At 33.8% G+C, this 17,048-nt stretch overlaps 1 protein-coding gene across 1 annotated transcript; it reads left to right on the forward strand.

The window, feature by feature from the left end:
* Positions 1-1,898: 1,898 nt before the first annotated feature.
* Positions 1,899-15,563, forward strand: LOC132549969 (putative transcription factor p65 homolog). Its single transcript, XM_060213960.1, has 12 exons — positions 1,899-2,016; positions 6,887-7,018; positions 7,473-7,735; positions 7,933-8,078; positions 8,315-8,406; positions 8,775-8,915; positions 9,364-9,462; positions 10,041-10,141; positions 10,639-10,777; positions 11,612-11,683; positions 12,036-12,128; positions 12,503-15,563. The coding sequence occupies exons 1-12, from the start codon at positions 2,007-2,009 to the stop codon at positions 13,120-13,122; spliced, it is 1,908 nt and encodes a 635-aa protein (XP_060069943.1). The 5' UTR covers positions 1,899-2,006; the 3' UTR covers positions 13,123-15,563.
* The last annotated feature ends 1,485 nt before the right edge of the window (positions 15,564-17,048 follow it).

The raw sequence follows: 17,048 nt of genomic DNA on the forward strand, positions 1-17,048 counted from the left end.
GTAACAGAACATTGACAAAATATACATAATAACAGAAATTAGTAACAAAGTATATATAGTAATAGCCACACACACACACACACACACACACACACACACACATATATATATAGTAACAGAACATTGACAAAGTATACATAATAACAGAAATTAGTAACAAAGTATATATTGTAATAGCTACACACACATATATATATAGTAACAGAAAATAGTAACAAAATATACACAGTGACAGAACATTGACATAATATACATTGTGACAGAACATTGGCAAAATATCGACCTACACATAGTAACAAAGTATACATAGTGAGAGACAACATCAAGAAAATACCAACATGGCAACATGATCATAATTCAAACTCAAATTCCATAAACCTATGGCAAAATATAAACTAAAGAAAAATTTTAACGGAGTATAATAACAAGACCAGGTGTTCCGGAATAGTAAGCGTCTTCTGCTTCATCGACGTCACCCGCCATGTGAACCCTGGTCAATTCAAGTAAGTAATTTGACGTTGTCAAATGAGAACAAGGTATACAACAACGGAACTTACCGGCAAACCAACGAGCACCAAACACGTTTAGTGTTCTGTCGCACAAAGAAATAGAATATTTCTCAATGAGATCACTATGACGATCATAAAACTTTAAAATATATATATACATACATAGTTAAAGTACAGTTACAAAATGTGCACTATGTAAGAGGGCAAAGGGACAAAGTATACACATAGTAACAATGTGTATATAGTAACAAGGTATACCTAGTAACAAAACATAGTAACAAAGTGTTCATATAGTATAATAAAACAGTAACAGAGTTTACATAATTACAGAACATATCAACACATAATAGATCATAGTAACAAAGTATACATAATTACAAAACATTGTAACAAAGTATACATGATTACAAAACATTGTAACAAAGTATACGTGATTACAAAACATTGTAACAAAGTATACATGATTACAAAACATTGTAACAAAGTATACATGATTACAAAACATTGTAACAAAGTATACATGATTACAAAACATTGTAACAAAGTATACATGATTACAAAACATTGTAACAAAGTATACATGATTACAAAACATTGTAACAAAGTATACATGATTACACAACATTGTAACAAAGTATACATGATTACAAAACATTGTAACAAAGTATACATGATTACACAACATTGTAACAAAGTATACATGATTACAAAACATTGTAACAAAGTATACATGATTACAAAACATTGTAACAAAGTATACATGATTACAAAACATTGTAACAAAGTATACATGATTACAAAACATTGTAACAAAGTATACATAGTAGAAGAGCATATAAAATACAGGATACACTGTAAAAATATTGTTACAGCAACTTGGATAATAAATGCCGAGAGAGGATACTTTAGTTCCTTTGGGATTATTAGATGAAACAAGCCGGTCAAGATAGTATTGCAAACAAGCACAGGAAATTAAAATAGGTAGTAGTATTATTACTGGTAAATCAATAGCGAAAAATGTCAAGAAGCCTTTTATGAAAATAAATAAATGTCTGCAAAAAAGGATTGTTTGCAAGTTAATGTTACTTTTCTTTGTGCATCTATTAATTTTCGCTAAGTATATTTGATTACTTCAAAATTATTTATATTTCTATAGCACAATCTTTAACATGTTTTCATTTTGAATGGGGAAAAAATGGTACTATAGTAGTCTATAATTTGGGTCTTCGAGAATTCATAATAAACGGCTTTTGAAACGACCCCTCTTATTTGTCGGAGATTGCCGAGTCATTTTTATCCAATCAAAACGCCATATTTTGATCGGGATGTGTGTTTCCCCGTAATCTATTTTTAGAAGTTGACGTCCTCCTGGAATTTTTCAGGCTGTACAACATACTTCTCAACTTGGTTCTGGAGTGATTTTAGCTAATCTTTGGGAAGCCCTCACCACTTTACAACCTAGTTCCACGGGACAAGAATATAGGATACTTCTACAGCATGGATTTCGGTAAGTTTGTTCAGAATAATTTGTTGTGAAATTGCAAAATCACGCGCGGCAAGCGGTGCAAAGCGTTATTTTGGTTGGATATAGCGGCGATGTTTTCAGTCGCCATGTTGTGAAAACTAACTACCATGACTTGTGACATCGAGAGAAACGCATATTGATAGAAATAATTTCGCTCTTATTTAATAACTAATTCATCGTTTCTGCGAGTTTTGTGATTTGTAATCATTTGTAGATGGGAATTTCTTGCTCGTGTCCTCGGCAAGTGGACGTCATATCATGGTGGAAAAACCAAGGGGAAGTCAAGTGAAATGACGTAGAATGCGGGGCGGGTTTACCGGGGCAATACTCCTTGCTGCAAAATGTTGACAACTATTTGTGATTAGATATGAAACTGATACAGGAAGAACTGTACACGATCTATGAGTTCATATTTACTACTTGTAACCACATGCATGAACACGCTATACTGCCTTTTCATTTGATATGAATAATACAATGTGTTTACCATTATTGAGTAATCTTGGTAAATCCGGAAGACGTGACAATACAGAGTTACTATATAGATCACGCTTATTTACATATAAACTGCTGCTAAATTTATTCAACGTTAAAGACAAAGATCTACCAGTAGGGTGTAAATCATCACAAGAAAACAGGTGAGACTTGTCACCCAAAGATGTCATTGTCAAATTTCATAAGGAACCTATCAAACTTAGTAAACAGGTATCTGATTTAATTTACAAATTAATGACACATTGAAGATAAAAACACTATAGACTCAAGGCTGTTTATACATGACAACCAGTTGATAAGGGATGATGGGATCACTAAAATATTAAAACAATATTAGGTCAAGAATAAGTTTGGGTTCCTTCACCAGGTGCAAGACATTTTGACGGACATCGAACTCAAGTTTTGTGTGGTCCATAAATGAGATGTTTGACATTTTGATGGACATCTAACTCACGTTTTGTCTGGTCCATAAATGAGATGTTTGACATTTTGATGGACATCTAACTCAAGTTTCCTCTTGCCCCTGCACCAGACATTATATATTTTGATGGACATCTAACTCAAGTTTTGTGTGGTCCATAAACCAGATGTTGGACATTTTGATGGACATCTGACTCAAGTTTTGTGTGGTCCATAAACCAGATGTTGGATATTTTGATGGACATCTGACTCAAGTTTTGTCTGGTCCATAAACCAGATGTTGGACATTTTGATGGACATCTGACTCAAGTTTTGTCTGGTCTATAAACCAGATGTTGGACATTTTGATGGACATCTGACTCAAGTTTTGTGTGGTCCATAAACCAGATGTTGGACATTTTGATGGACATCTGACTCAAGTTTTGTCTGTCCCTAGCACCAGACATTAGGCATTTGATATACTGGTACATTGCGGGACTCGCTCAAATTTAGAAGATTCACTATATCTCTAGTAATGGAACTTGTGAAAATTTTAGAAATGATGTTCTGGTCTTGTTGAAAAAATCCTATAGTTATTACTGAACTCTGACAACATTTTGGTCATGACATCCCAATGTGTTAATCTGATGGGCTCTGACTATCTATCCATAATTTGTGTATAGATAGTCAAAACCCTTTGGACTACCCATGTGTAAAGTTTTCTCATGGTTCAGACAGGAGATTTTGTTTGTGGCATGAGTGCAGAATTTTAAAAATAAAAAAAAATAATAAGTAAGAGACATTATGAAATATGATTTTTTTTTTCCGAAAAGAAAGAAAAAAAATATGGTTTCCATTGATATATCAAATATTAACAAAGTTAGTTGGAAAAATACATCAATTTTTATTCATTTTACTATTTTATTTTTATCTGGCACGTTGGTGTGGATTGTACATAGTATTAAGTACTGTCTCTGTCATTCAGCTGACACGTTGGTGTGGATTGTACATAGTATTAAGTACTGTCTCTGTCATTCAGCTGACACGTTGGTGTGGATTGTACATAGTATTAAGTACTGTCTCTGTCATTCAGCTGACACGTTGGTGTGGATTGTACATAGTATTAAGTACTGTCTCTGTCATTCAGCTGACACGTTGGTGTGGATTGTACATAGTATTAAGTACTGTCTCTGTCATTCAGCTGACACGTTAGTGTGGATTGTACCACAGGCACTCGAGGCCAGGATATTATTTTTTAAACATTGATTTTTGTTTTAGCACTCATGACTGACGTTATTTAAACGAAATATCAGCAGAATTCAAGTTTATGTGCCGGTTGACAAATCCGAGGTCCACGGTCATTAAAAATACACAAGGCAAGCAACTCCAGATTTTAAAAAATCGACCCCTCGCTTGGAAACTGGCTCAAAAAAAGTAGTTATGATAAGTTCCTTGTAAAACAATATGTATCCGTAGGTAGTGTGTATATTTACCTTTTATTTGGTGCATAACATTACAGGCAACGAGAAATTCACAATACGTACATGAGATTAACATCTCAATAACCGGAGATTTTATCGTCCATGTAATTATCTTTGACGGAAGTAACATGCCATTTCAAGGGCGGTCACTCCGACTTTTTGGGAGAGGAGTTCCGGATAGCACTATACCAGTGAACAGGTAAGAAAGGTTCCGATGTCATTACGCGCGTAACTTCAAAATAGATATTTTTATTTCTACAAATACATTTGCGGGGATGGAAAAATAATGGCTGGGCAAAGAAAGTCCACATTTGCCAACTCGGATACAAATATCATGGTAAGGGATTATACAGAATGCATCAACTTTCAATCAAGCTGGCGGTAATGAGAATTTTTTTTTCAAAAAAAAAAAAAAAAAAATAAGAAAAAAATCATGCAGATAATGAAAAAAGGGCGCAATTTATGAAAAATATCGTGGGGGGAATATATTAACTTAGATATTGGAAATTAAATGATTTTTTCCATAGTGATTTTTGTCAAGTTATTGAGAATATTTGAAAAGAGGCGCAATTTAGAAAAATATCGTGGGGGAAATATATTAACTTAGAAATTGGAAATTAAATGATTTTTTCCATAGTGATTTTTGTCAAGTTATTGAGAATATTTGAAAAGAGGCGCAATTTATGAAAAATATCGTTCCTTAGATAAAGCCCTACACCGTTTGCAGCAAAAAAAATACATTGACCTTTATTCAAGGTCACTTTGGTCCAATGTGTTGATTTTTTAAACGACTTATTCCGATTAACCAAAAGTCCAGGGATCATGATGTTTGTTAAAATGTTTCTTGGGTGAAGGGCAACAAAGTTTGAGAAAAGATATTACTTTGACATTATATTCAAGGTCATGGATAAACCCTTAAATAACATCTTCTGATAACCAAAAAGGCCTTGGGTCATGATATTTGGTCAGGAAGTCCATTGTATGGATGTTTGCCAAAACATACAGTACCTGTAGCAATACAAGCCCTTTGGGCCTCCTGGTTAATAAGTAATATGTATTTCTTTTCAAATATTCTCAATAACTTGACAATAATCACTATGGAAAAAATCATTTAATTTCCAATTTCAAAGTTAATATATTTCCCCCACGATATTTTTCATAAATTGCGCCCTTTTTTCATTATCTGCATGATTTTTTTCTTATTTTTTTTTGTTTTTTTGAAAAAAAAATTCTCATTACCGCCAGCTTGATTGAAAGTTGATGCATTCTGTATAATCCCTTACCATGATATTTGTATCCGAGTTGGCAAATGTGGACTTTCTTTGCCCAGCCATTATTTTTCCATCCCCGCAAATGTATTTGTAGAAATAAAAATATCTATTTTGAAGTTATGCGCGTAATGACATCGGAATCTTTCTTACCTGTTCACTGGTATAGTGCTATCCGGAACTCCTCTCCCAAAAAGTCGGAGTGACCGCCCTTGAAATGGCATGTTACTTCCGTCAAAGATAATTACATGGACGATAAAATCTCCGGTTATTGAGATGTTAATCTCATGTACGTATTGTGAATTTCTCGTTGCCTGTAATGTTATGCACCAAATAAAAGGTAAATATACACACTACCTACGGATACATATTGTTTTACAAGGAACTTATCATAACTACTTTTTTTGAGCCAGTTTCCAAGCGAGGGGTCGATTTTTTAAAATCTGGAGTTGCTTGCCTTGTGTATTTTTAATGACCGTGGACCTCGGATTTGTCAACCGGCACATAAACTTGAATTCTGCTGATATTTCGTTTAAATAACGTCAGTCATGAGTGCTAAAACAAAAATCAATGTTTAAAAAATAATATCCTGGCCTCGAGTGCCTGTGGATTGTACATAGTATTAAGTACTGTCTCTGTCATTCAGCTGACACGTTGGTGTGGATTGCACATAGTATTAAGTACTGTCTCTGTCATTCAGCTGACACGTTGGTGTGGATTGTACATAGTATTAAGTACTGTCTCTGTCATTCAGCTGACACGTTAGTGTGGATTGTACATAGTATTAAGTACTGTCTCTATCATTCAGCTGACACGTTAGTGTGGATTGTACATAGTATTAAGTACTGTCTCTATCATTCAGCTGACACGTTGGTGTGGATTGTACATAGTGTTAAATACGATTTCTGTCACTCACCTGATTGGTCAGTCATCTCTGTCACTGAGCTGACTTGTTGTGTTGATTGTACATAGTGTTAAATATGGTATCTGATATTCCACTGACGATTATCACACCCAAGGTCCAGGTTCGATTCCTGGTCGGAGCCCTCTACAGGAATGTGTATTTTCCCTTTTCTTTCACATTCGCTCTCAACAAAATCCCACATGTTGTGGTATTTGGAGTCTAGGTTTTTTTAATGTTTGATGATGTTAAGTCGTTACAAATGTCATCAAAGCTTGGTTAATGTGTAGCATTATTTTTTCTTTCAGGACCTAATTTTACGGACGAAATTCAGATCACGAGTAGTGAATTACAGCAACTTATCAACGAAGGCAAACTCAATATGGATAACATTACTGACACGTCCATACTGAATCAGCTGACAGACCAGTCAGTTAACAGTAAGTAAATCAGATGTTGTTACACATGATTGATTCTTATACCAAGTCAGTTAACAGAGCAGCTAATCAAGTAAGTTTGTAGACAACGCTACACATGATCAAATCTGGTACTGAATTAACTGACAGAATAGCCCATCAACAGCAGTTAGTAAGTATGGGTTATGTTACACTTTATTTACCACTGTTTGGAATCAGTATACAAACCAACCAATCAGTAAGTGAATGGTATGTGTAACACATCATTAACTTCTGCATTAAAACAGGCTACAGAACAATCAATTAAGAGTTAGAATTAGATGTTACCAGTCCTGCACTTTACACTGCATTTGCTTATGTCTGTCCAATGGATAATTTTATTTATCTAATTTTTTTTTATTTCAAAAATTTGATTTAAACATTTAATGAATTTTTACTGTACATATTTTAAGGAATGTTATTATTTCTTATCTACCAGTTCAACCTCCCTTGTCAGCGATGCCCACCAATGAGAGTTACGGAGGTCATAATCAGGCCAAAGCAGGCAGCTCGCGAACATCCAATCGGTTAGGCAGTCGTGCAGGCACAAAGCAGACTACACCCGATGGTGTGTATGTGGAAATTACTGAACAGCCAAAACAAAGAGGACTGCGATTCCGTTATGAATGCGAGGGAAGATCTGCTGGAAGTATTCCAGGAGACAAAAGCAGTGCCGAGAGGAAGACCTTTCCAACAATCAAAGTAAGATCAATTTTTTCACTGACTTTTAGAGATTTGTTAATACAATTTATTAAGTAAATAAATTTTGTGCTGTTGACTCATTTTGTAAGGGGTTCATCTAGTGCTGACCAAACCTCAATAAAAGTTTTTCATTTTTGAGTTTTGAGTGCTGATATTTTGACAAATGTCATTACAATAAATGTCTTGTAATAACACAGATTATGAACTACACTGGGACAGCTGTCGTAGTGGTATCCTGTGTAACCAAGGATTCACCATATGAGCCTCATCCTCACAATCTCGTGGGACGTGATTGTAAACGGGGAGTGTGTACACTTAAGGTTAAAGACACAAGCACTATCAGGTAATTAGGATACGTTAGATGTTTTTCCTAAATACTTTGAACAGTAAGTTAGCTACAGCAATCTCTCTCTAAAAGCAGGAGGTTTGCAATGTAATCATACCTTATATTATAAAATAAAAAAGATATAAATATCTTCACTTCTTCTTTTGAAGAAATTTATCTTTGCGATATTACAAATAATAAAATAATGTATATTAAAAATATGTATACTTGATATCATCAATTTTTTGTTCTAGTTTTCCTCACCTTGGAATTCAGTGTGCGAAAAAGAAGGATGTTGAAAATAACTTGAAGCAGAGGAAAGAAATTAATGTTGATCCATATCAGAGTAAGTATCTACATATCATTTATCTGTGTCTGAGTAACTTGATTTTCTATCCTATTTCAATAATTTGTGGAAAAGAAAATTCATATTGTCTCTATTCAATTTTTATTTTGATTTTTAAATGTTCCTAGTTTAAATTCAATTTCTTTCTCTCTTAGATATCATGAAAATTTGGTATCAATGTTTTTGTTAGTATTTGTACAATGAATTGGAAACAAAGCAAGAATAGATATGTAGCTATGAAAATTATCTGTGAAATTGATATATTTTGGAGCTTTAATGAAAGGCACTGATTATATAACGGTCATTGTATTGTATATATCAGCCTTTCCTGTTTCATTTTTTTTTCTGATTGTTGTTTTTCCTTGCAGGTGGCTTTAAACACATGAACAAGGCTGGAAACATTGATCTGAATGTAGTGAGACTCTGTTTCCAAGTATTTCTGCCAGACGAATCGGGGAAGATATCCAGAATTGTACCTCCAGTAGTCTCCCTTCCCATCCATGACAAAAGTAGGTCATCAATCTGATAGGTTGAATGGGATGTTTCAGGCTATACATTATATTTACCAACAAATAGGCCCACGTCTGGTGATAAGCCCACCCCTAACATTTTCAGCAGTGCAGATATGTCGGATACTATTTCATTTCCCTGTAATAAATCCACTCAAACATGTTTTGTTAATCCCTTCAGCTTATACGGGATAAATGTGATACTCTTACAGTAGATATTTTATTATTGGCTTATTAAGAGTTACCCTAAATATTTTAAACTACAATCAATGACTATAAGGTTTTTTTTCAGTTGTTTGAGCTATTTGGCTTGATTATCTTAAGTTCCCAAGATCAAATTGATTAAAGATATTACAACGATTTCCGAAATTGGAACTCTTGTGAGAAGGAGATGCACAAAACAATAATGTAGCATACATCCTAAACTGTTGTTCTTTTGTCATTGTAGAGGCCTTAAATGAACTTGTGATATGTCGTGTAGACAAATCCTCAGGAAAGGCCAAGGGAGGAGACGAGGTGTTTTTGTTGTGTGAGAAAATTAACAGAGGTAAGCAACCTGCTGGTAGTGCTGTTATAGATCACAAGGTCAGTTCTCCATCTTGAAACAACAATTAGGATCCTCACCTGAAATCTTGTACGAAGGTCATGTGATTAATAAGATTAATAAGAAATGATGAGAGGATAATACTTTTTCTGTTTAAGTTGTTAGTTTCAAATTTATATATCTTACTCGTGTATTATAGAGATTTATTTCACAAAGGTTCAAGTTTGGAGATCAAATACTACACCATAAACGATGCTGGAAAAAATAGCTGCCACATATTTATTAATTTTGTGAATGCTGCTAAAACGTGTTTCATTACGTGATTCTGTAAGCTTTATGCAGTGAAATTTTGGCTACAATTGAACTTTCAACCATTTTGTCCTCTCTTCAATGAGACAAAAATGAAATGTTGACAGAAAATTTAATTTATTGCTGCAATGTATGATAATATGCTTTTTGACGAATTTGACACGGGGTGAATACTAATATTTTAATCAGAGGGGGTAAAATAATCAAAGGTGATTGTTTCTGTGTATACAGTATATATTTGTAATGTAATGGAAAGCTCTTTTATTCTCCAGAGGATATTGGAATTCGATTTTACAAGGAAAATGATGCCAATGAGTCTCTGGTCGAGTGGGAGGACTATGGAGACTTCAGTCAAAATGACATTCATAGACAGGTAAATGCAGTTGTTTTGATAGTACTTTAAAAAAAGTTAAGGATATTTGTATTCAGAAGTCTGTGTATCTTGTAAAAATTTAAATGTAGATTTGAATACTTAATCTCTTGATGTTCATTTAAATCCTGTTAGAGAAGTTAGAGAAATAATACCTTGGAAGTAAAATTGTAACATATCCATTATGTATATCTCTGTAAAAAACTTTAAATACTGAAACATTGAATTAAATCAGTTTGCTGTTGACTTACTCATATTCATTATTGACTGTTTAGAGCTTGAAGCACCTGATTTCCTAAATTTCCTAGATAATACTCCATTAGTTTAACAGAAGCATTTCAAATCTTGTACATGGACCATATTTTTTCTGATGATGATTTTACAGGTGACTTCAATTTTCTGTTGGTTTTGTAACTGCTTTTTACTGAATGGATTTCAGAACATTCTTAATATCTAAGTAATAGTTGGGCTAAATATTCTGTAATTGTTCTTTATTGCAGTACGCCATCGTGTTTAAAACACCACCATACAAGGACATCTTCATCACAAGACCAGTCGAGGTGAAAATGCAGTTAAAACGCTTGAATGACACAGAAACTAGTGATCCTATTCCTTTCACATACATGCCGGAAGATCCTGGTAAGTTTGTTGAAGGTTTGGATCCAGTGCTTAGGTTAGATTCACATTGTTAGTATCACAAGGGAATTATGGGTCCTAAGCAAGATTTGGAGTGATAACATGTATAAAAAAACACAAGAAAATTCCTTCTTATTTGTCATGGGGAAGTATATTTCAAAAACAAATGTCATAAATCGACTGGGACCTTCTGAGATATTGGTGTTAGGCAAGTATTGACAGTTCATGTTTGGAAGGTAGATAACTGTGTAACGATAGACAATTTACAGGTAATGTGTGTTTAATCCAGGCTAATAAGAGATGTTTATTTGGGCTAATGTTTTAAAGAACATACTGAGACATCTCCATAATAAATACTGAGACATCTCCATAATAAATACTGAGACATCTCCATAATAAATACTGAGACATCTCCATAATAAATACTGAGAAATCTCCATAATAAATACTGAGACATCTCCATAATAAATACTGAGACATCTCCATAATAAATACTGAGACATCTCCATAATAAATACTGAGACCAGCTCATCTCCATAATAAATACTGAGACCATCTCCATAATAAATACTGAGACCAGCTCATCTCCATAATAAATACTGAGACATCTCCATAATAAATACTGAGACATCTCCATAATAAATACTGAGACCAGCTCATCTCCATAATAAATACTGAGACATCTCCATAATAAATACTGAGACATCTCCATAATAAATACTGAGACCAGCTCATCTCCATAATAAATACTGAGACCATCTCCATAATAAATACTGAGACCAGCTCATCTCCATAATAAATACAGATTTCTGATTATAATGTTTGATAATGTTTTAGATCCAGATCGGTTGATTGAGAAACGGAAGCGTAAAGCAGAAACACTCAACAGCTATGGTCTGTTTGGGGATAGTAAGTGTTATAACTTTGGAGTTTAGAAATCCAGACCACGTTCTGAAAGTTGTGAAACTTCAAATTATCAGGATTATTAGGGTCTGATGATACTTCTGAAATAATTTCTGTACACTTTATTTGAATATATTTTTACAATGCAATATTCGTCCAGTTGGAAGGAATTATCTTTGACAGGAAGTCTGAAATAAGATAGTTAATTATGAATGATGAAAGTGTCTTAAGTAAGATAATGAATTTTAATATAAAAGTGTCTAGAAAATGACCTATAGATATAAGATGTTTCAAAAAATGAAATTGATGTATTTACTATTGAAATATTTCTAATTCATTAAAAATGTTCCTTCTTAAGGTTTTCAATCCTTATCACAAGACGACATCAAACAGAGGCTGAAGGTGAAGGCCACTAAATCGAGAATCAAACAAGAAAAACCAGAAAGTAATAGTGAGTTGACTATTTGTTTAAGCTGTATGTAAGATATGTGACATTTCAAAGCAGACAAACTCATCTTAGATTTCCTGCGAAATGTCTCAATCATGTCCATCCTTTATGAAACGCTGTTGTTACCGTCTTTGCTTGGCAATAAGTCAACATATATCAAGTGGTCCTCAGTAGAGTTTCAAATAAACACCACTTTATTTTCCACCAATTTTTGGTCAGAGGTGTTGTGTTGGCCTTATTATCTTATTGCAGGACAAATACTGTATTATATTTTCTGAAAGGATTGAAAATAATAGAAGAACACTGGTTATAAATCAAGAATTTTTGATGTTGTGGTTTGTATATAAAACCTCTAAATCTTTGGTTGTATTTTCCAGATTTTGACTTGCCCAACTATACCTTTGACAATCTTGGATCTTCAGCAATGCAGACTGAGGCACCCACCACAGTTCCCTCCTCTATGAGTGTACGAACAGCTGACAACTCCGGCATGGGTAGCGTCACAGTTACACCGACAGAATCAGTAAGACAGCAGCTGGCAAGTCTCCCAGAAAACCAGCAATTTGAAATCCTTCGTCAGCTAGCAATGAATAAGCTGCAGCATGAAGCAATACAGAAACAACAGCAACAATCTGGTAATGTTCAGGTGCAGTCTTCTACAACATCCTTCGCTGACCTCTTCCAGACACAGAATCAGCAACCTGTTGTACAGCAAACCAACTCTAGCAGTAATGTGTTGCTTGCTGATGTTTCTATGCAACAAGGCTTGATGTCTGGGGCAACAGCCTCTGACCAGGCAGGTGGGGCGACATTGGATGTGAACATGTTGCAGACCTATTTAGGTGACCAGGGAACAAACGTGTCGTTTGAGAGTATTGAGGGACTTTCTGGCAATCTGCTCAACATTAGTTATGATCCCAACGTAGCTGCCATGGAGAACGTGATGAGCATCAATGAGACCAATCAGGCAATACAGGGACTGAGTCAATCAGGGTGATAAATGTCACAACAAAGAGAGATTTTAATACAGGTGTTGTTGCTTTATGTTATATAAAGCAGTGTTAAAAGTATTGTCCAATGGAAACATCCGAATGCTTGTAATCAAAATAGCCAGGAATAGAAGCAATGCACTGTATGACTGAAATCTCTGGCTGTGGTACGCACATTCCACACATGCGGGTAGGTCCCTGTGACCTGGTTGTGTTGTTGAGTCACAGATAAACCAAAACCTAATGCCTGCTTACAGTGATGTTTGTGGATGCTCAAACACGACCCCGAGATGTGTCTAAGTAGTGTTCATGATTAGCTGTTTCACTGTTGTCATGGCAACATAAAAATTTGCTACTACTCCGATATTTAAATCGATAAACACCTTGAAACCAAAAATTATGTAATTCTGTGATTAATTTCTTTGCATCATTTCCATGATTTTACTGCTGAATAGAAGGTTGATAATGAAATTGAATTGTGTTGATATACTGAGATTGTGAAGTTGTAAATGAGTCTTCCAAGCTCAGAGTTCTGCTAACATTTCACAAAGAGACCAGTGATGTCTGATGAAAAACATGCTTGTAGTTGCTCCCCTAACTACTGTATATAGCCCCGAGGTCCTGATAATTGTCATTGCCTCTTGTATAATGTGTACATCTCAAAACTCTGATGATCATCACGCCATTATTGTAGAGAATCTATTCTGTCTTCAAATAGTGCTATATGTCATATGACTACAAATTTAGTTCTAAATAGCTATAACAGTTTCTGGCTTTAGCGGTAATTGTAGAGTTATGTCTGGGCGTAAGAAGCTGTGTAACAGCAAATGAAACCATAAATTATGGTTTATGTTTCTTGTTATCAAGTGGGTCTTGGGGAAATTTCTATATAAATTTATAACAGTGGAGAAAGCCTTCACACAGGTTAACATGTGGTGAATTCATGAACTGAATTAGGACAAACAAAATACCATGTTATTTTATGGCCATGATATTGCCTCAGGAATGACAGACATTTAATATATTGATATTATTCGTCTCAATTAGATAATAAATGTCAGTATATCAATTGTCTTTCAGCTGGGACATAGAAGACATGATTTTCGTAAAACTTTTACATTCAACTTTATTGTGATTATTTTAAACAATTTTCTAATACATGTACAGCCAGATATTTTCATGGGGGTGAAATTTTTTAGCTATTACCCAGGGCATTTACAGGATCACAAAATTTAATTTGTGAAAAAATAAGACACATGTGAATTTTGTTTGCAATTTTAAGTGGTTTAGAATTAGCTGATGCAGCCATCTCCTATTCTCACATGGTTTTCAACAGTTACAGTTGATTGAAGTGCTGGAGAGGTTCGTGGTAAAGATCACTTGTTAAATGATACAGATTTCTTGCATTTATATCATAAATCAAAAATATATATCCACATATATTTAAATTGCAAAATTTAATTATCTTGTTTTAACTTGAAATCACAAAAATTTTGCCCCCTGAAAAAAACCAGCTGTATGGTAATGTTATGTGAATTAAGAATTTAAAGAGCTGATCAAGCTTTTGATCCAGTTGTTGTAGACGCCCTTTGTTGTTAAGTGCTGACCTTGTAGATCATGAAACGTTCCTGTTGGATCTAACAAGGTTCCTGATTGTTATTTGTCAAACTTATTTTATTGTACTGTTTTTATAAAGATAAACCTTTATATATCTGTACAGTTTCTCCTGTGTTTTTTTTTTTTTTAATTTGTCCTTATAAATATCAAGTTGTTATTGTCGAAGAAATTGAATGATTGAATTTGTATACGTTTTAGTCAATGAGGATAATATGTATGCGACATGATTAAATTTTAAGTAGGGTAAATAAATTTCATTCCTAAGACAAGTCATAGTATGAGATAAAATTATGGTTAAAATAGATCTAGTGTTGATGATTTAAGATGTCCATTCATCATCAAATTACTATAACAGAACATTAAGGGGAAAAAAGAGAACTGAAAGAAATTTAGAATTTGAAGTGTAAATGTTCTTTAGCAAACTTATTTTTATCTGTTGACTCCTTGAAATATTTGTTAAAAGTCAAGTTTTGATTTTAATCTTCAGATGTAATACTACAAATATTACACTTCTGCTCTTATTTACAGCATTTAATTAAAGTCTTGTGAATATTCAAAGATAAAACATCATATGGTAGCTATATATAAGATTTAGGGTTCTTTAGAATCTATTTTTAGGTGAAACTATCTGATTGTTGTACATTGTATATTTATGGTGAGAAATATATAAATCATAAAAGAAGTAAATAGACCATATGAGCATGTGTCCTCATTTCAAACAACCATATATGTCGGTATCTGATACTGAAATGTTGGTTTTTTGTGTGTATATATCTGATTTCCTAAGAAAAAACATTCAACTATGGTGTAAATTAAAGACATTTATAAGTAATTATCTGTTGCTGTTTTTTTATTAGATTTACTGGCACCACCATATGAGCTGAGTCTATACTATGGTGTGAGGTCTGTCAAATTCATCTTTAAACAAATTTTTTCTTAAAAAAACATTTGATTTAGTGAAATTTTCCTTAGCTTCCTTGATGCATTTTCAAGGTCATAGGTGTCAGAATCGTTAAACTGCTTTAACAACTTTTATAAAGAGAAATACCTAGAATAATGCAGAATCTAGTTAGCAGACAGCCACCACTACAACAATCCCAAAAAAGGAATGACCTTGAGCAGTGTCACATTGATCAAAGTACCTGGTATGTTAACATACAACAAACATGATGAAATAAGAACTACAATATGTGAGATATGATCAGTTGCTTGCTGGACTAGCATGACCTTCAGTCACCTGGATATTCAAGGCCACTATAGTCAAGCTCCTATGGAATCGATACAATATGCTACAAAGTTGCCTAAAAAGAAATGACCTTAATCAATATACAAGGTCAACATGGTCTAATTTGTTGCAACATCCAATTTTAAGTCCGTAATTATGTAAAATGTGTTAATGAAAACAATTGAATTCCAGGTGAAGATATGGGTCCATTTAACCTGGTTTATTCTATAAAATTGTTTTACCAATTACATTTACATGAAACGTTTTGTCAGTCTTTGTGTATTGTGGATATTTTCTTATTTTAAAAAAAATGAATCAAAAGAAATAAGATCATATAGAAAAAGTGTAAGAATACACAATGAGCATTTATTTGATGTTTGATATGATTTATCTAATGTACTACAGTGAAGTGTCAACATCCTGGTTCACATTTTCTGGCCTGACAGATAATACTTATCTGTGTAATCATGCCCCCTTAATAGGCACCTACAGTACAACACCCACATGTTACATACCACAGCTTTTTATAGAGATTGAAGCAGGAAGTTAGAAACATGGAAGTAGGTATATAAATAGAAATATATAGGGAATCCTGACCAGCCAATGGGGATGTTCAGACTGTCTATTTTTAGGTCTAAATCTCTACCTGTATTATACTGTAGGTGTGGGTTTTCTTGTATTTTTTGTTATCAAGTTTGTTCTTGTTCTTGTTCTTAAGATTCTATTTAAAAAATACTCAAGACTGCTTTATGAAAATTGAAATTTAGATAAAATGTAATTTCTATTAGATCTTATTAAGAGGTAAATCATTCTAGTTTCTTTAAAAACAAATCATTAAGTTTCCATGTGGAGAACAGTGCCCACTAGAATGGAATGATTGGAAGTTTACACTGCTGGAATTTCCCTCCAGTCTGGAGATTTCTGTTTGGGACTGACTGTCCTTTTGAATGCCTTAACTCCCATTTCCTACCTGTGAAAATTTCTGGATGGAGAGGAGGAGTGTGAATCTGTTCCGTCTATATACATGATAATTATCCCCCCTATTCTTTCAACATGTGATGTTAAAGTTTTGAATTGGGTACAGTTTTGACA

The sequence above is a fragment of the Ylistrum balloti genome, unplaced genomic scaffold (assembly GCF_031769215.1).
Source record: "Ylistrum balloti isolate Yb309-2 unplaced genomic scaffold, AGI_CSIRO_Ybal_v1 Utg370094, whole genome shotgun sequence".
NCBI classification, from domain to species: Eukaryota; Metazoa; Mollusca; class Bivalvia; order Pectinida; family Pectinidae; genus Ylistrum; species Ylistrum balloti.

Excerpts from the sequence above, each read along its gene's own strand:
- LOC132549969 (XM_060213960.1), top strand. Across the intron at positions 8,079-8,314 it reads AAAGACACAAGCACTATCAG|TTTTCCTCACCTTGGAATTC; the intron begins GTAATTAGGATA and ends TTTTTGTTCTAG. Across the intron at positions 8,916-9,363 it reads CCTTCCCATCCATGACAAAA|AGGCCTTAAATGAACTTGTG; the intron begins GTAGGTCATCAA and ends TTGTCATTGTAG.